General features: G+C 40.3%; 1 protein-coding gene across 3 annotated transcripts in view; it reads left to right on the forward strand.

Moving 5' to 3' along the window:
* GNAI1 (G protein subunit alpha i1) overlaps positions 1-22,500 on the forward strand; it is a 307,062-nt gene that overhangs the window by 216,656 nt on the left and 67,906 nt on the right. Inside the window, exons 1-2 of one of the 3 annotated variants that reach the window (XM_067746059.1) lie at positions 103-251; positions 754-922. The exons of 1 other annotated variant lie outside the window; for it this stretch is intronic. In XM_067746059.1, coding sequence (XP_067602160.1) covers positions 805-922 — 118 coding nt within the window. In that variant the 5' untranslated portion in view covers positions 103-251; positions 754-804. Of the gene's footprint in view, positions 1-102; positions 252-484; positions 660-753; positions 923-22,500 lie in introns of those variants that run through there. One more of the 3 variants, XM_067746061.1, reaches the window with a different exon arrangement.

Here is a 22,500-nt window from a genome sequence, read left to right on the forward strand (position 1 = left end):
TCCACGGTTCCATTCCCGGCCTCAGCTCCCTCTATTTCCCTCACCCCTGAAGGCCAGCTGACACGCGTTTACATTTGGAAAAACCCTCGCGCGCCTGCCCGAGCTGGGCATGCTCAAACGCCCAGGACTGGCTTTTTTCGGTTTCCAACTTTGGCAGCTCTCCCACCCGCACCCCTAAGGGGCAGGTCCGAACACATCCCTGGGTGTGAGTAAACGGGAAGAAATTATCACACTCCCGCGGAGGAATTAAGGTAGGGGACCTCGCCGCGACGTTCAGCCTTCCGGGGGCGCTCCCCAAGGGCGCGCGCGGTCGCCGGCCCTCTGGGGCTGTGGAGCGCCGGCGTCCGCGGCAGCGTGGGCGCGCGCACCCGTCCGAGGGGGTAATGTCCGAGGGCTCGTGTTCGGGCGCGCGCTCTGGGAGTGGTCGCGGGGCGGCGGGAGGGGCGAGCAGGGGCGGGGCCGCGGCGGCGCGCGGACGCCGAGCAGCGCCGGGCTTCTAGAGGTTGCGGCGCGGCCACCAGCAGGAGGCCACCGGTGGCTGTACCCAGAGCCTGGAAACGCAAGACTTCGGGGCCGCGGAGGGAAGCGAGGCGCGGAGCCCGGCCGTAGGCAAGAGCTGCGCGGTGCTGCTAGCTCCTTTGCAGACAGCGCTTCCCTAGGTCCGTTTCGGAAGTGGGTGGGGGTGGTGTGGCCGGCGTCGGGAGGAATTCGAACGCCGGCATCCAGGAAGAAAGAATTCACCTGTGTTTCAAGGCAGCGCGCCGGACTTGAAGGGAGCGGCGGCCAGCTCTCGCTCCTGGCACAATGGGCTGTACGCTGAGCGCCGAGGACAAGGCGGCGGTGGAGCGGAGTAAGATGATCGACCGGAACCTCCGCGAGGATGGCGAGAAGGCGGCGCGCGAGGTCAAGCTGCTGCTGCTCGGTAAGGGCGGCCGGGCCGGGTTGGCGGACGGGGGCCCCCAGCCGGCCTGGGGCCAGGGAGTCTGGCGGGTGTGCTGGGCGCGGGCTCCTCGGCACTGGGAAGCCCGGAGGGGACGTGCCAAAGCGGCGGAGGGCTCGTCTTGTAGCGCCCGAGGATGCTTTCGGAGCGTGAGCTTGTGCGGCGCGGCGCAGAGCCGAGGCGGGTGCCCCTCTCCCCGGTCCCCTTCCTCTCTGTTCCCTTGGCTGGGGGAAACTCGCCCGCGGGGAGCAGGGGCTTCACTCGCGTGCCTCGGTGTGGATCCCGCCAGGAGCCGAGGAGCGGATCGCGAGGAGCCCCTTTTCTCTGAAGTTAGCTCAGCTTTGTGAAGATGAAAGGGCACTGGCTACAAGGAAGTAAAAGCACATCCCACCCTCCACCCCTCCCCCGCGCGAAAACCCTTTCTACAAGGTGTCGTATCGCGGTTGTGGTTTCCTCATGTCACGAGTGCCACGTTTTGTGAAATCAGTGCACCTTTTGTTGCGTCTCCGTAGGGTTGAATTGTGTTTTTCTGTTGAACTTCCTGTGGCGACTCAGTAAGTGTTAGGGGAGCACTGATTATATTTATCTTGCGTAAGGAAGTAGGCTATGCTGGACGCTGGATTTTTATTACGGTGGGGACATGGAAACCATCAAAGTTAGGTCACACTGGCTTCAAAAATGATACTCGAGCGGTGAAAACCGTTGTGAAAGGTGTGAGTGGGTCACATTGGACAACAGGATTCTCTTTTCTGCTGCCACGGCTTCAGATGAATGAGATTTGCCAGGTACACGCAAGGCTCTGATTTGTTCTTAGTATTGTACTCCTGGTGAAACGCTCTGTGGAGGTCTTTTGCAGTTGTTTGAAGGGAGGGAACGTAAAAAGAGTAAGCCAGGATTTTGATTAAGGGATACATGAGGAAAATACCCGCAGCTTAAGATTTGTTGATGTGTGAGTTAGGGTTTTCTTTTGTTTGCATCCCCGTACCCCCCAAACACACCCTGTAGGCAGTGAAGTAGGTGAAAGATTTCTCAGAATCTTTATTTGCACTGGCAGCGACTGCTTTTATTTTTGTAACAGTTACAATAAAACAAATACTATCGCACAAACCTGTTTTCGGTAAGCTTCTGTTTCATTGGTTTAATGACTGCAGGAAAAATGGTGGGTTTTTTCTCCATTACTAGTAGGCTTAGAAGCAGCAAACTTGGCATGACTAAAAGTAATAATGATCTGAGTCATTCTGCAAGTAACTGTGAAATAACTTTGCATTTTAAAGACCTGGTGGTTTTCTGCACCCCCGCGCCCCAACGTAAATCTTTCTCAGTTAATACTGTTTACTTAGGTTTTTACATTAATGAGAAATATTGTCTTTTGAGGAAGTCAGTGTATTTTAGCGTATTGAGCACAGAAGAGACACACCTTTGTATGGAAACGTGTAGGTCCTCCTCTTCCGAATTCAATGTGCTTGCGATAAAAATGGAAAAAAGGGTTGAAAAGTTCTTTTCCTGCAGTTTCTGCACTCCTGCTCTGTTATATTATTTCAGTGTGTTGTGTGACTCTGAGTTTGAGTCAGCCATCCACCATGTTTAAAGCATTGGAAAATGAGTCCTCTGGTGGTGTTTTATGCTTTACATAGATGTCTGTTAGAGAGAGATGGCCTAGGATCAAGGTCCGACAAGTTGGCTTTTGCTTATATTCAGAAGAGATCAGTGTTTCTCAACTTCAGCACTGTTGATATTTTGGGTGGAATAATTCTTTGTTGTGCGGACTGTCTTGTGCATTGTAGGATGTTAAGCAGAATCTTTGGCACCCACCTTTTAGATGCCAGGAGCAGCCCCCATCCACTCGTGACCCAGAAAAGTCTCCAGATATCCCCCAAACGTCCCCTGGGGGCAAAATTTAATCTTGACTGAGAATCACTGTTCTAGACTAACAATTAAATATACTTCAGTGTGTAACACAGAACCCAAAGTTGCATCTCTACCACGAACTATAGTGAGAGCCGTGAGAAAGGTGTGGCAGAGTTGCGATTTTCTGAAGTTAGGGAATTTTTTTCTCCATACCAATAACATTAGAAAGCTTTCACAGTGATTTACAAATCTTCAGGTAACTGAGTTTCTTCAGCTCTCTTTTCTAGCTTTAGTCTCTCGCTGTTCCCTACACCTTTTCTCTGTAGAAATTCCCGTCACCGCATCCCTGTCTTGTTGGCCCAGCAGTCATCCTCTTTGTCTGTCTTACTCCCATTCTGCTCTACCCTTTTGCCCAGAGCTCCAGCATTCTAGTTCCTATAAACAGAATGTTGGCTTATTCTTGGAATGTTTGAAAACATTTTTCTTTTTCCTAGTTTGACTTTAGCAGTGGAGGGTTGACCTTTGGTTCCTTTTTGGAGGTTTAAAGTTATACGTGTAAGGAGCTCAGTGAAATCAGTCCATGTAAAACACGGCAACTGAATCAGTTGAAATGTGAAATGTAAAATGGTCTCTAGGTAACCTATAACCAATGTCAATTCTGTTTACATCAGATTTTCCTCCTCTTCACTTATTTTTTTTTTTCTAATCAAATGATTTTTTTTTTTCATTTAAGGTATACAGCACATTTAAGATGGTATAGTAAATAGTTCATTGTATTTCATTTTTCTTAAGGCATGTGTTGTCATTTTAGACATTGGGTTGAGAGATTCGGGTATAAGACACATACAAAGATTTGGGCACTGGATGTCTATTTTATACATATATGTGTATATATACTATATATGTAGATATATGTGTATATATATATTGTGTGTGTGTGTGTGTATATATATATATATTTTCTTTTTTTTTTTTAACTCAGAGATATTTCACTATCCTTATTAGGAGCAGTGAATTAGGCCTTAAAAAAAAAAAGAGGACCTAGTCTAATCCTTGACCTAAAGGAAATCAGGTCAGGGTTTGAGTGGTTCTAAAGATTTAGCTTTCAGGCTTTAGTATTAGAATAATAATCCTAAATAATGAAACTTATTTTAATAATTAAAGTTTTCTTTCCATTGTATATGGCTGATTGTCTCAAGAGAAAACATTTATTGTTATATCTTTGCGGATGTTACAACTTATCCTTTTAAGGGTATAGCATTAGGCCTAGGTTGTTGTTTCAGTGAGACTACATTGTACATATGGGTACTTATTAAATATCTTACGGTAATTTTCAAAGATATATGAGGGTAGGGTACATGCAAGTAAAATTTTTATGAATTAATTGTTCTTAAATTATTTCACTCTGGAGTTTCTTTTTCTAGTTTTTGAAATTTATTTAATTAATTAATTTATTTATGGTTGCATTGGGTCTTCGTTGCTATGCGTGGGCTTTCTCTTGTTGCAGCAAACGGTGGCTACTCTTTGTCGTGGTGCACAGGCTTCTCACTGCAGTGGCTTCTCGTTGCGGAGCTCGGGCTCTAGGTGTGCGGGCTTCAGTAGTTGTGGCATGCGGGCTCAGTAGTTATGGCTCACGGGCTCTAGACCACAGGCTCAGTAGTTGTGGTGCAGGGGCTTAGGTGCTCCGGGGCATGTGGGATTTTCCCGGGGCTCGAACCCATGTCCCCTGCATTGGCAGGCAGATTCTTAACCACTGCGCCACCAGGGAAGTCCCTTCACTTTGAAGTTTTGCGCTTGTCTTCTCCTTTACTCCTCCCATTATCCTTCCCTCCACCCATTATCCTTCCCTCCACTGAACTCATCCCCACAAACAAACAAACAAATACAAATCCATACTCTTTATCTCTTTAACTTCTTAAAATGAGGTGAGGGACTGGATCCCTTCTGCTTGGTGAATATTTTTACATTGCTACCACCCACCAGCTATTTGAGAAACTAAACCGTTCATGTTTTTGGCTTTCTTTAAACTTGCCCTGTGACTTGCCTAGTTGAGAAATTCTGGCATTGCAGAACTTTTGATTTTGCATTGCTTTAGCCGTTTCCTTAGAGTTGGCTCAGGACCTTAGATGTCAGAAAGCCCCTTTCCTTGAGTGAGTGAATGGATATGGTATTTCTACAGGGGTTATGTGCTTCTCTCTCCCTCACCTACTTTGTATTAGCAATTACTTTACTAGAAGCCACAGGTGGTGTTAACATATGTTTTGAAAGTGCTGGTTTTTCTGTATCTTTTGTTTTTCCTTCTCACTTTTATAGTTCAAGTTCTCCTCTGCCTCTGGCAGCCTAGTTCCAGTAGACTTTCCTGCTTCTGGTCTTTGCCTCTAGCCTGCAGTAGGTATCATGCTAATGCCTTGCTCGGAAAACCATTCTTGACTTCTCCATTGACTGCAGAATAAAAACTTTCTCCTGGACCTGACTTCCCTCTAGCCTCATACTCTTTTCCTCAGGGCACCGTTCTTCTCCAAACAGGAATAGTTGGCATATGGCGGAGCACATTTGCACTCTGGTTTCTAGTGTGAGTTAGCTTTATGCCCCGCCTGCTTCCCGCACTAGCGTGAGACTTCAGGGGCAGGATCTTTGTAGGTCATCGTAACAACCCTTTCCTTTTGTCATGAGCATATTTAGTTCTTAGTTATGTTAACATCTTGTGTAGGATTAGGATTTACCTAGAATATAAACCTTATACTTTGCCATTTTCAGTATTGATGGGAATGTAAACAAAAAGGGAACAGTAAAAGTAAATGACAACCAAAGTAAGCGTGCGGTATCTAAAAGTAAGTTGTTTGGTTTAAGATTTTTTTTCATAGTTATAAGAACTTTTCACAGTCGTTATATTTATTTGACAGGTTAGATAAATTCAAGAAAATGACAATGGATATTCATTGGAGGAGGGTCTTCTATGTTGTTATAGTGTTATAGTGTAGTGTCAGTCCTTAAAATAATTTCTTTTGGTAGGGATAGATCTCATGTTTTTTTACTCTTTATTTTTGGCCTCTTAGCTATAAAGAGCATGAATCTTGTTAACTTATCAATGATAGGAAATACAATACCTACATTATAGGATTTAGTCGAAGATGTTATTCAAACCTGAAAAAGATCACTGTAATTTTTAAGACAAAAATTGAGTATCCAACCACGATCTTAATTTGTATTTTCTTATGCATTTCTCTCTGCCTTGGAAAATTCAAGATACCACAGATTCACATGGGAGGACCTGATGTATCTGTCACATTTCTAGGACGCATAAATTTCTTGGTCACATGTTCTGGCACGCAGTTACCCAATGTCTGACTTCCCGGAGTGTGACATTGCTGAAGCTCAGATCCCGGATGGCATTTGAGTTGAATGAGCTAAGGTCAACTGCACCTAATCTTGGAGCGCTTAGGCTGCTTTCTGTCGTAATTTGTTAAATACTAATTAAAAACTTTAACAGAAATAGGGTTAAAAATCTTAACAGAAATGGGGCAAAAATAATTTAAAAACAAAATGTTTGTTACCATAACTTAGTGGCTTAAAACGATGCACAATTTATTAACTTTACGTTTCTGTAGGTCAGAAGGTTACACCAAGCTAAAATCAAGGTGTCAGCCGGGCCGCTTTTCTTTGCGGGTTGTAGAAGAGAATCCGTATATTTGCTTTTTCCAACCTCTGTCTAGAGCAGCGGTCCCCAACCTCTTTGGAACCAGGGACCGGTTTTGTGCAAGACAGTTTTTCCACGGGCGTTGCGGGGCGGCAGGGAGGTGATTCCGGCGGTAACGTGAGCAGTGGGGAGCGGCAGGTGGAGCTTCACTGGCTTGCCTGCCGTTCACCTCCTGCTGTGGCCGGGTTCCTGACACGCCTCAGACCGCTCTCGGTCTGCGGCCTGGGGGTTGGGGACCCCTGGTCTGGAAGCTACCTGCTTTCATTGTCTCCTGGCCTCTTCATCTTCAAAGCTAGCAATGGCTAGTGGCGTCTTTCTCATGTAACATTACTCTCCTGTCTCCCTCCTTCACTTCTAAGGGCCTTTGTCATTAAGTTGGGCACACCCAGATAATCCAGGATAACAGACTCATCTCAGGATCCTTATCTTAATCACATCCGCAAAGTTCCTTTGCCGTGTAGGATAACATGCTCATAGGTTCCAGGGACTGGGGCCATGGGCATCTTTGGGGGCTATTGTTCTGTCTACTTTAGTCTGCCCTCATGGAAAATGCACTTATCCTATCCCAACATCTCCCAAAGTCTCATCCCCTTACAGCATCAACTCAACATCCAAAATCTCATCCAGATCTCAGAATCTAACTCTGGTATGGGTGAGATTCTCCATGTAATCCATACTGGGACCAAATTTCTTTCTCTCTGTGAACCTGTGAAGCTAGAAAACACATTACCTGCTCCTAGAATACAGTAGGAGGGCACAGTGATAGAGCCGGCAGAGGATACCAGTTATAGTCACTCTCGTTCAGAAAGGGAGAAAGTGGAAAGAAAAAGGAGTGAGTATTCAGTCCTGTGCACTTTCCAAACTACTTCAGGTTTCAAGGCCTACAGATAGTCTTGGTGACGCTGCTTGAGTTTCTGGCCTCTGGACTCTGCCCTTCAAGTCATCCTTCCTTTTCAATCAAAGGTAGCACATGTTTGCAGCAGAGTAATGTTATCAGCCTGTTTCTTGCCTGTATTATGGTGATCTGACAGCATTCTTTCATTTTGTACCCTTTTTTTTGGGTGAGTTTTATTTTTTATACAGCAGGTTCTTATTAGTTATCTATTTTATACATATTAGTGTATATATGTCTATCCCAATCTCCCAATTCATCACACCACCACCACCGCATTAGGTACTCTTAATTTATCTTTTCCTCTCCCATTTTACTATAATCGGTAAGAAAAAATCAGGCCACGACTTCAACAATTTGCTTGGAAATCTCCTTGTCTAAATATTTAGATTTATAGTTTACAAGTTCTGCTTTCCACATAACTGCAGGACATAATTCACTTATGCTTTGCCACAAAATAACAAGGATCCTTTTTCCTCTAGTTTCTAATAATATGTTCCTCCTTTCCATCCCAAGTCCTCACCAGCAGCACATGTAAAGTCCACATATCTACCAACAGTCTGTTCATGACCGTATTTAGTGTTCTCTGCCACGTTCCTCACTTTCTTTTGAGCTCTCACCAGGGGAGCCGTTAACATCTGTGTTTTTAACAGCGTGTCAAGGCAATCTAGGCTTTTTCTATCATGGTCCTCAAAATTCTTTCAGCTTCTACCCATTGCTTAATTCTAAAGCCATTTCCACATTTTTAGTGTTTGTTGTGGCAACACCCTACTTCCAGATACCCTCATTGATACCTCATGTATAAATTTAGGGAATGCATAACGATGATTATTTTATATTCTTTGGTCCCTTATAATTTATGTGACTGTTATGGTAATAGCAAAACCACCAGTTTCTGGTGTTTCTTATTGAACTCATGGTATTTCACTTGAGGATTAGTGTGAACGAATAAGACTTTCCTTTGTTTGCCTCCTCTTCAGTGTAGTTTTTCCTGACCATCCAGTCTAAATTAGTCTTCTTTGCTCTCCCTTCCAAATTAGATCGTTTTGAAATCATCTTGTGCGTTTACTTTTTGATTGTCTGTTGCATCTCTCCATGGGGATTGGCTCGTCAGAGCACGAATCCTGTCCAACTTGTTTATCACCTAATGAGGTGGCACGTACTAGTCTTTTCATAAATGGTAATTAAATGAGTGACTAATTAAATGATTAATTTTGAGTAATAGTCTTTTTTTATTTTTGTTTTTTTTAATTTATTTAATTTTTTATTTTTGGCTGCGTTGGGTCTTCGCTGCTGTGCACAGGCTTTCTCTAGTTGCAGCGAGCGGGGGCTGCTCTTCATTGCAGTGCACGGGCTTCTCATGGCGGTGGCTTCTCTTGTTGCAGAGCACAGGCTCCAGGCACACGGGCCTCAGTAGTTGTGGCACGCAGGCTCAGTAGTTGTGGCTAGCAGGCTCTAGAGCACAGGCTCAGTAGTTGTGGCGCACGGGCTTAGTTGCTCCGCGGCATGTGGGGTCTTCCCGGACCAGGGCTCTAACCTGTGTCCCCTGCATTGGCAGGCAGACTCTTAACCACTGTGCCACCAGGGAAGCCCCTTGAGTAATAGTCTTTTAAAGGGAAAAAGTTGCTACATTTTCCTTGGGCTTTGGGTAATTTTAGTAAATTTAGGCCCACTGTATCCCCATTTATTTATATGTTTCTTGGCTTGCTACTTAGAGTAACTAAAGCCTACTACATTATTCCTAACAGAGTTCTGAAAAATAAAATTAATTTGGAGGGACAAATTCTTGCTGCATGATCAGAAAAATATTTTGACTCTTGGTAAATTAAGTGGTGGAGTGAAACGTGATTTTTGTATTTTCTGAACACATTGTTTTTAACAGGATTGTTACATTGCTACTCCACATGTTATTTGAATGCTTTGTTGTTCTGAATGCTTTCTTAATAACAAGGCATTAAATATATTCTCACAACCATATCTGTCCTACAGGATGATGCGATTTGTGTAACTCTGGCTTTCTGGAGTCAGCAGGGCACTCAGAAGCTCACCATGGTCTGTTTATGTCTTGCCTGTCCTTTTTTTTTAAAATAAATTTATTTATTTATATTTTTGGCTATGTTGGGTCTTTGTTGCTGCGCATGGGCTTTTCGAGTTGCAGCAAGCCGGGGCTACTGTTCGTTGCGGTATGTGGGCTTCTCATCGTGGTGGCTTCTCTTGTTGCAGAGCATGGGCTCTAGGCGTGCGGGCTTCAGTAGTTGTAGCACGTGGGCTTCAGTAGTTGCAGCGTGCAGGCTAAGTAGTTCTGGTGCGCAGGCTCAGTAGTTGTGGCGCATGGGCCTAGTTGCTCCACGGCATGTGGGATCTTCCCGGACCAGGGCTCGAACCTGTGTCCCCTGCATTGGCAGGCGGATTCTTAACCACTGCCCCACCAGGGAGGTCCTTGCCTGTCCTTGTGTGGTGAGAATTGTCATTGGCGGCATTTGTAAAGTGTCTTTCATGTTTTTGGTATCCAGTTATGTCTTAAGTTTACTAAATCCTTAGGAGAATTTACAGAGTACTTAGGGAAAGAAAATGTGTGCATAAAGATAACTCCTTATAAGGGAAAATGGGGAAGAAGTGGTATAAACAGATACCCGGGGACATGAGCTGTAATATCGGAGTGTGTATTGTTGATCTTGTGGGATGAGGGTGTAGGTAGCATGCCTCTCAGAAATTAAGCAGTTAAGGATCTGTCCATTGCCATCATGTACTTCTCTCTCTCTTTTTTTTTTTTTTTTGGCCGTGCCTCGCGGCATGCGGGATCTTAGCTCCCCGACCAGTGATCCAACCCGCACCTCCTGCAGTGGGAGCGCGGAGTCTTAACCACTGGACCACCAGGGAAACCCCTTCCTGTATTTCTGAGCAGACTTTTGGATCCTGATTGGTTGTAAGCTCTGTATTATACAGAAACCTGCAATCTAGAGGAGACTTTGCCATCTATAGTTTAGTTTTCTTACTTTTTCCACATATAAGGAACTTGGGCTGTAAAATGTTTTCCTTAAGACCTTGGGCAAGTTATCCAGTTCTTTAAGCGTCAGTTTTCTATAAATTCCAGATAATAAATGTACCTACCCTATAGGGCTGGGGACAAGGTAAGCTAATGTATCTACAGTACTTTGAGCAGTTGTACCTGGCACAAGTTTTTATTAAATATAAACTGTTAATATAAATACTTTAGAGACTCTTTTCGATCAGCCCTCCCTCCCTGCCTCCTTGTGGATAGATCCATTTATGGTCATAGACATTAAATCCTTTAGTTGGCTCTTCTTAGCAGAGGGTATGCACATAGCAAAGATTTCAAAAAATATAAAATCAATTGTAATTACTAGTTTCTGACCCCACCACAGCTTCCTTCTGGGGCTTGGATTTCTGTTAACAGACTCCCCACTGGGAATAAACCAGGTAAATATCTGTGCTAGGTTAAGAATTCTATAGAGCATGAATTTTGAGTAATTAGAAAACTTTACAAATGATTTAAAAGTAATTTCTCTCCATTTTATTACCCATTTTTAGAATAAATGCAGTAATTTCCTGCAAACTTTCCTTTTATCTTTCTTGAAAATAAAACACAGCTGTTGATATAAGTTATGAAACATTGAGTTGACTCAAATGAATGTGCCGTTTATTAGGGGAGCTTATGATTATTTCCTACAAATTTTAAAACTTTTCTGAAACTCCTTGTACTGATAAAGAGATTACTAATAAAACTCCAGAATTACAATGAATTTACTTTTAAAAGAGAAGCAACATCTCTTGAAAAGTGGTCGTAACCTTGAAATAGAAACAAGCATTGAATCTGTGACAGTATTTATGCCTTTTAATAATTTTTCAAAAGAGTCACTTAAGACTTAGCCTTGAATTACCTGGAATTCCTCTGTTTACCTTGCCTTTCTAAGGTACCCTCCAGATTCTTTTTTTTTTTTCTGGTAATATACTTATCTAATGTACATTATATTTTTTCTTGTTTGGGCCTGTGCCTTTTATTTGATAGCGTTTCATGTATTTAAGAAGCATGCAACCTGTAAGGAAACCACATTTAAGATTAATATAATATGATAGGAGTTAGAAGAAAACTGCCTTCTGATCGGTAGTTCTGAAGCTAATCTTTTGAAGCATAACATATTTCTATGCAGTTTGAAAACTGATCCACTTAGTTTTCACAAACTGAGCACGTCAATGTCATCAGCAACCATGTCAAGACATGCCTGCAAGAGATGTGTTGTGACAGTACAAAGCAGTGATGCCGGTCAGTTGAGTTGCTGGAACTGATGAGAAGGTGCCCCCCCCAACTCTAGGCCAGCGCTCTGTACTCACCCCCACTCCTTCATCCCTTCTTACCCTCAGGACCTTCCCATCCTCCATGATTCTCTCTACCATCTTCACGCTTCTTTAAAGACTCCTGTGTCCTGCTCCATAAGCATTCTCAAGACATGCCCAGCATTAAAAGTAATAAAATCCAGACAAAACTGTTCGTACCCTCCTTAAATAATTTTTCATCCCACATTTTGTCATCTAATCTTTTCAAAATATTAGGCTGCATTCCCATCTTTTTCACCTTCCATTCAGTCTTTAAACTGCTTTTTATTTTAAAGTTGTGGACTTTTCCAGTGATACAGAAGTATTGGGAAATATCACAGACACTCATGGAACACACATCAATATATTTTTTTAAAGAGATAGTATCTTGTGACTTTTCTCTCTCCACTGGAGTTTCTTTTATAATTAGTTTGGGCTTCTCATTCTAACTTCTCTCTCTCAACCTCTCTCCTCTCTCCTGCTTTTTTCTCCCTATTTTTTGTGTGCTACTTAGATATGTCCTAATTACCTTCTCTCTTCAGTAATCAACCAATGTGCCTTTTAACATAATTGAGTCTTTATTTTTAATGCTGACATTTTTATTTCTAGAAACTATTTCTAATCTTTAAAAATAGTTTATTGTATTTTCTATCTTTTTTAAAAAGTAACTTTGATCAATACTACACTTACTTCATAATCTCTTTGCAAAAAATAGATTTTTTGAAAAAAAAATCTTGCTGTTCAGCTACTTGTAGGGTCTTGACTGTATCTCATGGTAAGTAAATTGTATCCTCTTGTAATTTTTTTTTGTGAGCATATTTTAACCAACACGTGGCCTGTGTGAATCCTGGGCACCCTGGCCTGGCTGCAGTTTTCCTTTCAGTCCTGTGGGTGGAGGGTGGAGGGCAGGTTTATTTCTCATTTACCTAACATGGTGTTCCAAAATTGAAGGCATCATCTCTCACCCACTTATTTGCACTTTCTCCTTCTTCCTGTTTTCTTCTTCTTAAGCTCCCGGCACCACCAGTCCTTGACTTCTTATTTGTCTTCACACCGCATTAGTCAAAATCTCCATTGACTTTATTTTCTAAATATTTTAGTTATTTCCCTGCCTTACTTCTTATCATCCAGCAACACTGAACTTATTTATTCCTGTGCTGTTTTTTTGCCTCCCTCCACCCTTTGCTCACGTGGTCTCTGCTTAGGTTGAGAAGGGAGGCTCTTAGCCCCCTGAGTGCTCTGCTTTCTGCAGCCCCTCAAGCACGTTGCAGGTTCTGAGTTGCATCGATTCTGGGGCGGTGCCACGGTGCTGGGGGAGATGAGCTCAGGTGTTCTCTCGGCAGAACTGCACGTCTCCTCCAGGCTGCGTGGATGTGTTGCTGCCCAGGCGACTTTCTTCTCGCAGGATCCCAAATAGGCCCCTTTGCCTTTAGCCATCTCCTCATCCTCTCTCACGTACCATTCACCCCTGAAACTTTGGCCCAAAGAGGAGATCAGGATAGAGGTGACTGCCTGCCTCCTTTATCCCCATCTGCCTTCTGCAGTTTGCTCCTAGGCCACTGGGTCCCTTGTGGCTGCCAGGGTTACAGTCTTGCCATGTGACGGCTGGAGAGTACACCACTTGTATTCAACCATTTGTATCTAGATGACACTAAGGTACTCTGTCTGCCTCTTTCCCCTTATTCATGTACATGCAAAAGATAAAAAAAAACCACAGTGATTTTCAAAGTATCTCTCGCATTACATTCTCTCTTATCCTTTACATTCCTGCTCCGAAGTTGGTTTTTTCCAGTTATATGTTCTTGCTGCTCCATATGTGCTCACCTCGTTTTCCTAAAGCAGCTCTTCTTAAACTTTTTAATACACATAGAAATAAGTTGGCATCTTTTAAATGGGTTCTCATTCAGTAGGTCTGGAATGGGGCCTGAGTTTCTGCATTCCTCACAAGCTCAGAGGGGATGCCTTGGCTGCAGACCCTCAGTCCAGTCCATACTTCGAGAAGCAAAGACCTAGAGGTGATCCTCCTGGATCTTCTCCATTTATCCATTTCGTAAGCATTTTTCAAGACTTACCTGGTCTTTGCCACATTCATGAAGCCTCCCATAACCTTATTAATAAAGTATTTAAAACAGTGCCTTGCACGAAGTAAGCACTCATTATGTTTTATACATTCACATGTATGTACACACATATATAATGCCTACCCACTTAGTATTATATAGTTAACTTCTGATGTTAATCTGGAACCTTGTTTTTGTAGGTGCATTTTGAGAAAAAACTATTAGATGTTTTCTTGCACGGAAACATGCGCTTCCTGGAACATGCGCTTCCTGGAAAGTGATCAAAAACTGTAATTAGTGATAATGAATCTTCTGTGTATTTAGTAAGAATTTTTACAGTGGATTGCTTCTTGTGATGATATGATTATTCAGGTCAGGGTGAATGTGACCTTATAATAATGTTTTTATGGACATTTTCATCTGGTAAAGTTCATGATGAAATTCCTTTGTTAGAAGTAAGTAAAAGATGGTTGCAAATTCGGAGCAAGTTTATAGCCATTGCTATTTGTATACAATCTCAGCTCTCCTAATCTATATGCACATACAACACATTTTCCACTGCCCTTAAAAGGGAATTCTGATCTTAGAAAACTCTCCGTCACATTAATATTTACTGACAGGGACCTACAAAATGTGATTAAATATAGCATAAATGTTCTATTACTTCTGCTTTCATCATAGTATCATTAGTTGGTTGGGCTTACTTTAAGTTAGTTATGACATCTGGTTCTTATGAAATGTGTAAATTCATTCAACAAATATTTATGGAATGCCAGCCCTATGGCCGGCATTTAGGTATCTGGGAATGGAAAAATCTTTGGGAAGAGGAAATTCATTAGAGAAAGTATTCTTTAAGCATTTTACTATTAGATAAAAACAATATGGTTATTTTGGCTTGTTTCGTTATAAGTTTAAGTATAAAACAATGGGTTCTGGGTTTCTTCCACTCTGCTGTTTGTCTTAGTAAGCCTTTGTGGTAGATCGTTTTAACTTTGCTTTGGATGATTGCATTTTATACATCAAGTTGAATTTTATTGCTTTTTGCCAAAAGCTATTAAAAAACTTTCAGAGCAGAGAATAAGTAATGAGCTCCACAGTAACTTACACTGTGCACATAGTGATGCTTAGTGTAATTTCAGAACAAACTTCCTGAAATGTTATCAGTCAACAAATGTAGCCCATCGTAGTTTTAGCAGTCACATCTGAAATAGCTGAAGCTCTAATCTAAGAAGTATACAAAGAGTGTTTATGAAAAATATGAAACTCTAAACAGACGCTTCCTAGTAGCTACCTTTTGAGAGTCAGCTGAACTTAGGCTTTATAATGCACAGACTTGTGTAGATTTTGAATTTGTTTGGGGGGGGTGTGTGGATGCTTTTGTTCGTTGTGGACAAATGTTATTTTAAAAAACAGAAGCATTAGAAAATTCAAAGAGAATGAGTCTGTCAGATATGCAACTTATTTTTTCTGAATAAAGATAGCAAATGCCATGAGGAATTTCTAGAATGGATCCATGTACATGGGGGAATAAGTTGAGAGTTGGACTTTAGTATTTTAAGAATCATATGGTATTCTAAAAAATAATTTGGTATCATGGTTTCATCTGGATTCTGAAAGTTAAGATTAGGTATTTAGATTTTATGGCAGTTTTAATCGTTAAATATTATGTGGATAAGTTTGCAACCAAGAAAGTCACCTTATTTGATAGAACGTTTTGAGTACAAATATAGAGGTATAATTACTTGTCATGTGTTTCCCATATAAGTAGTCTGTGATCGAAGAAAAGCTGGTTTTTAGTAATGTATATAGCATTTACATTTGTTGCATTTTCACAGTTTAGTTTACTATAAAGTTTCTAAAACTTGATGTATATGTCTTAAATTGGAGCAGTCAGCCAGAGCACCTGAGTTATTAAAAGTACTCTTTGAATGCATTTCTTCTGCTAGTATTGGATTATATAATATAGATCCAAGATTGTTTCATACTTTAATGCAGTCTACTTTTACAGTTTCAGTATTGAGATTTTATAAAAGATACATTCTTCAACTTTCTTGGGCGTAAAACGTCCATAAAGTGTTTTTTTCTTCCTTCCTAGCTGTTTCTCTAATGTGATATTTAATGTTTATATATCATTCTCTTAAAAATAAATTGGCATCTGTGCTGATAGGTATAGTAAATATCTGACATGATAAGTGTGTGAAGAATACTTCTGTTTTTAGGTGGGGCTCTTTATGGGCTAGGGAGTGATACTCCTGAAACCAGCTCTTGCAAAGAAGGCATCATTATCGCAGAAGACTCAGAGGAAGCCCAAGGCTCAAACTCTTTAAAGCTGGTGTGTCAGGAACCAAGACTGGTGCCTTTGGTTCTGGAGCTGCATGACATTGCCTCAGTGACTTCCATCCAGCCTTTGGTTTCCTCATTCCTAGAGCTTTTAAGTTCAGCTCAAAGCCCTCTCTGCCTCAAACCCTTAATTAGTTTTCCAAAATCAGACAAATCACCTGCCCATCTCAGCTTTTTCCCCAAGCTGTGGATTCATAGGTCTTTGGTAGGTGAATATTGGGCTACCTTTCGGTCAAGTGCTCACTCTTCTCTGGGCTAGGCAGCTGTGGTGTGAGAGTAGTGCAGGGTCATTGAGGCTGCTTCTCAGTAAAGCCAAGGAAAGGGCTGTCAGACTCTGTTTATAAAAAAAAAAAAAAAGCATGGTGTGTGCTTCCAAATCCTTTATATGTGCACTTTGGACATTTGGGAAAATAAACCTTTGAGTAAGTTTCTTCTCTTGGTGCACTTTTTAATTTAATTAATTAATTGGCTGCATTGGGTCTTCGTTGTTGTGTGCAGGTTTTGTCTAGTTGCGGCGAGCGGGGGCTGCTCTCTGTTGCAGTGTGCGGGCTTCTCATTGCGGTGGCTTCTCGTGATGCAGAGCACAGGCTCTAGGGCTTGCGGGCTTCAGTAATTGTGGCGTGTGGGCTCAGTAGTTGTGGCTCACGAGCTCTAGAGCGCAGGCTCAGTAGTTGTGGTGCACGGGCTTAATTTCTCCGTGGCATGTGGGATCTTCCCAGACCAGGGCTCGAACCTGTGATCCCTGCAATGGCAGGCGGATTCTTAACCGCTGTGCCACCAGGGAAGTCCTCTTGATGCATTTTAAACAGCTGACATAATTGTGTGTGTGTGTAAAAAACTGTTTGTCTTAATTGTTTACCTGTCATTAAATGTTTTCTGTAAATTTCAAGTGCACTGGCTACATAATAATCCATTTTATAGATCTGCTATGATTTATTTAATCACACTAATCTTGAAAATTGAGATCTTTGAGTTTTATGATCAGGTATTATGCTGAGATGATCATATTTTATGCATATATCATTGCCTGTATTCCTGATTATTTCCTTAAATTACTGGCTTAAAAGGTTTGAACAGCTTAAAGGCTTTATGTATACAGGTAAATTGCTTTCCCCAGTTGTTCAGGTTTGTACCCCTACAGGTGGTATGTGAGGCTGCTGTTTCACCTCACACTCATTAGCATTGAGTATTCTCATAAATACTAAAGTACTAAATTGAATAAAATGGCTTCACATTGTTACTTTAATCTGCAATCTTGGATGTACTAAAAGGCAGTAGAAGGGCTTTCTGTTCTAAAGAAGTTAATCTGGTCCATTTTGAGATTCATCAGAACCTGTCCTGTAATACTCTGCATACTTTTGCATATATTTTTCCTCACTTGTGTGCTTCTTTCTCGATTTTGCTTTTTGACATACATTGCTTGTCTTACTTCAAGTTAATAAAAAGATTGAGAAGTGTTTAAATTGTTAGACCATATAACTATGCCTTGATATTTTTATATTCACTTAGTTATATATGCCTTCAGGATATACAACCTAAGAACTTTTTCTTATACTATACTTAGTGTAAGTATACTTATACCAAGAAAAATATTTTCTGCAATATTGTTAGTAGTAAAAGCAAAATTTGGAAATACCAGAATTTACTCATCTTCAGGAGTGAATAAATAAATGAGCAGGAATGAATAAATACGAGTATATATTAAAAATGAAATATATATACAAATGAAATCCTATCCAGAGAAAGTGAGCGTATGATGAATCTCAGTGATAATGTTAAGTTACACATGCAGTTCGTTAAATGATATGCTGTATGGCACATCCACGTAAAGTTAAAATCTTCAGAACCGTACCAGATGTTTACAGGTACACACGTATATAGCAAAGTATGAAGAAATGCATGGGGAGGATAAATATCAAATTCAGAGCACTGGTGATTTCTGAGGAGGGAGAGGGAAGTGGATGTAAGAGAGGTGTGTAGTGCTTTATGTCTCATGCTGGATGCACTACACAGGTGTTGATTCTCTTATTTTCTAGGTATTTCTGTATGACTGAAATATTTCATAAGTACACAGAAGTTTTGTTACTGTAGGCTAATTCATGTCAATTTTGGCATCCTCTTTCTTTGTGCTTTCACATCTGTTATTTCCCAAGCCTTGTTTACTCTCATTTCCATTGCCTTGTCCGTCATCTTCTTTTTTCCATTTTCATATAAATTAATCTGTTGTAATTCCTTCCTACCTGGACTTCCTACTCACACACTTTCTGCACTTCATTCTAAATGAATCCTCGTGAGTGACAGCTTTCATCTCATCAGTAACTGCTCAGAAGTCTTCAGTAGTTGTGATTACTGACAGAATATCCCCCCATTTATTACTTTGGTAATCAAGAGCCTCTGCGGTTTGGCTTCCACCCTGCCTTTCCATATTTCCCACGATGATCCCTTGCCAGTCTCTGAGCACTTCACATACTTTCCCATGTTGATGCCCTTCCTCATGCTGTTTTTCTTTCTAGGAATACCCTTCCATCCTTACCTATTTCCAGTCCTGCCCATGTATGTTCATGAGTAGAGTTTGGGACAACTTTCGTCAAAATTGAATAATATCTGGATCCTTAACAAAGAGGAAACAATTCTTATAGATTTCTAATATTCCTAATAATATTCCTAATTCTATATTCCTATAGATTCCTAACAATTCTTATAGATTCCTGATTTAAATGTATTGCAGGATCACTTAAATATATACAATTGTGCAAACCTGTAATTAGGTGTAAAAAATCATGTTTCTTAAGCAACCACAAAGCAACTCTTAAGCAACCACAAAGCCAAAAGACTTACAAACAAAACCAGGTATACAATTGTCATTAACATTATTTGTTCTGTGCTGGTTGTGGTATGAGTCAGGTATGTATCGCCTTTGCATTTGGCATGCCTATGCTACCGGATGCCACAAAATGTCCCAATTCTCTCCTCCCCCTTCTGTAATTGAATTATTGGAAAACCCTCATTTCTGTGGTTCTCCCACCTTCATTGGTATAAATGCTTCGCTGAGGCATCATCTGTGATATCATGAATCATAAGGCTCCATAGTGTTCCCACCAAGTGGCCTAATTTTGTATGTGAAAAAAAGTATATCTAGACTTCAATCCAGGTATCACCAATAAATATTAAATTAGCTACTGTCTGCTGTGGGCTCTGTCAAGTGTATGGGTCCATACACACATCAGACGTGGATCCTGCCCTCAAGGAGTTTAGTGGTAATATAAAGCAAAAGGAAACGTTATTTATAGGAGGAATAAATGCTGGGTATTTGAACATATATAGGGAGACACCTGGATTTCAGATTCAGAGCTGTTCATTTAATAGCCCTTAAGCTGTTAAAGGATACAAGGAAAAATATTAGGTCAATGTGTTTATTTTGAGTTGCTTTCTCTACTTTCATATTTATGTTCTTCATTCTCCTTTCATTGCCTCTCTTCATTTCTTTTTCATGGACCTGTTTCCTTCAGTTTTCTAGAACTAAGGAAGGTAATTTTAACCTCATGTTACAAAGTAGGAAATTGAGGCTTATACTCGTATGTAATCTGCCCAAGGATATACAGCTAGCAAGTAGCCAGGCTGGGTCTTGGATATCTCTTGATCACATTCCAGGTTCTTAACACTCTTCACATACTGCCTGTCAGTACTTTCTTAGCTTAGATCTAAAGTAAACTACTGTTCTGTTATTTCATGTGGGTTTTTGCATTTGTGAAATTAAAGGGTACATTAGGGGGACAGGGCTTGGTAAAGAGCAGACATTTAGTAAATGTTGGTTGAATAAATTAACAATTATGTGTTACGTTGAAAGAATTAATAACTATAATTTAAAACACCAATATTAACTGATATGCAAAATGAGATGTTTTAGCTAGATATTTGTTAAGGGGAGACTAAATCATACATGTTCATTAAAATAGTGTCAGTGTTGAGTGTGAGAAACCAACCTCTGGATCTAATCTCGGGTTAGTGTAGATTCAGTCTCATCTCTTCCATCTCCATATCTAGAGCCGAAGTATTTCAAAAGAAAAATTAAATTTATTATTTTTTAAAAAACTGATAAAACTAAATATCCTGAATCTTTGAAGAAAGAGTTAATTACACTTACTATACCACATTTACTAATTTTACTATACCATAGAAAAATTATGGGCTATTTTATTTTAGAACGACTTTTTTCTACATCAGTGACTTTCCCATTAACCAAGGTAACTAAAATACTTAATTTTTAAGAATATGCCACAATGTAAAAATACCCGTCTCATTGACACAGTGGCCCCTGCTTGATAATGATGGAGACTCTAAGAGGGCAGATTGAATAATCAAGCCTGTCATGTCTAAAGTACACCTCAAGAAGAATCAAAGTATTCATTTTAACTTTGAGTTCCTTTTTTCTTTGATATAGGCATAATACACAGTTTTACATTTTTAGTTTAAGGTTTTGGTTATAAAATGTATATCTTAAAAATTGGTAAGCGTAGTTCATGCTTGTATTTTTCTAACTTTGTAAGTATATTTGAACACTGGTATGTTTAATTATCAAATGGGAATTAAAACCATTTCCATTTCTGCAGGTTAACCAGGAATAACCTGGTTATTTTTGCTCTGATTCTGTATAAGAAAAACAGTGAGATGATTAGTATGTCAGAGGTTCTAGGGCTAGGATGCTTATTCCCTCCAGAATGCTAAAATCCTGTAAATATATAAAGGAGTGTTTCTGGTGAGCCTATTTTGAGGGGTCCTATTAGTTAATGGCCTTAACATTCTGAAATATGGCCCTAGATACTTTACTCCAGAAACCATCAAAAAAAGAGATACATCCTTTGTTCCATGGTCGAGGAGAGGAAAAAATTTTTAATGAGCTGAAAGTAATACATTTTTTTCCCCTCGCGTTTAGAAGATTGTCTAGTTTTCTTACTCTCAATTTTTTGTGACTTCTATTTTGTTTCCTTTAGTATAATTCCTAGAAATATTTCAAGGAGCCAATTTACAAAGTCTCTGTGGAAATCAGGTTTATATTCTCAACTGATTTGATTTTTTAAGGAAAAATGGTGAGGTATACCTTTATTTTAATTGTTATCTTTATGGTTATAATGGCTTGTGTTTGAGTTCTGGGTTGTAAATGTTTTGTTAAGGTTATACTTTAAAGCCTCTATGCAAATACGGTGAATTTTGTATTTGGTGCAGTTATGGTAAACTAGGATTGCATTCTGTGCACAGGGGTTTGAGAAATAAAGCCCTAATCTTCCCCAGATTCTGGGGAGTTTTCCCTGGAAAGAAGGGCAGGGATGGGGTGACAGAACCTGATTCTGTGAACTCTTGTATGCATTAATTTCCAGACTGAAGTTATCTGAGCTTTCATTTTTTATTTGGGTACTTCTTAGATAAATAATCTTGTACCATAATTTATATTCTTTACCAGAGTAACTTTATATAGGTTCATGGTTGACAAATAATACATTTCAGTTATATCATTAAGGTTGTTTTCTTTGTTATAATAAAGCAAATGATGGGTACATTTTACATTTAAGAGAAAACTATAAAATATCTCTTGAAAATGATGTTTTTTCCAAGTTGCAAGAACTTAGAAAGATTTCGATTATTGTAACTACAGCTTTGGCCTCAGCAATAGCTTTCTGGCCTGTGTTCGAGAATTATACGTGGAGTCTAATTGTGAAAGACTTGGACTTATTTATTAGGTTACAGATACAATATTTTTTAAAGTAGATTATTTTTTATAAAATATTCTTTCATCTTTAATGAGATGTACTGCTACAGAAGAAATACCTATTACATGTTATGGGGAAAATAAAATAATGTGCTGGTTATTCTTTATTCAGTTTTAGCCAGTTTTTGAATTCATTTTTAAGTGGATTGCCTCTGAATGTTGTATTTGTAACTAAAGTGCAGAGATTTTCCAAAATTACTGATTGAATAAGTGGGATTATCCAACTTTTGAATTATTGAGCTTTTCTTGGTAAAAGGAAAAGTTTAATGTTTGTTTGTTTGTTTTTCCGGTACGCGGGCCTCTCAGTGTTGTGGCCTCTCCCCTTGCGGAGCACAGGCTCTGGACACGCAAGCTCAGCGGCCATGGCTCACAGGCCCAGCTGCTCCGTGGCATGTGGGGTCCTCCCGGACCAGGGCATGAACCCGTGTCCCCTGCATCAGCAGGCGGACTCTCAACCACTGCGCCACCAGGGAAGCCCAAGTTTAATGTTTTTTTTTTTTTTCCAAGTTTAATGTTTTTAATAGAATTTCCTTAACATGAATAAGGATAAAGCATTCCAAGAGTTGATATTAATCAAGCACATGAATTGTTTTGTTTTTGAATATCTTAATCATAATTGAATTG

Source organism: Pseudorca crassidens, chromosome 8 (genome assembly GCF_039906515.1).
Source record: "Pseudorca crassidens isolate mPseCra1 chromosome 8, mPseCra1.hap1, whole genome shotgun sequence".
In the NCBI taxonomy this organism is placed as follows: domain Eukaryota; kingdom Metazoa; phylum Chordata; class Mammalia; order Artiodactyla; family Delphinidae; genus Pseudorca; species Pseudorca crassidens.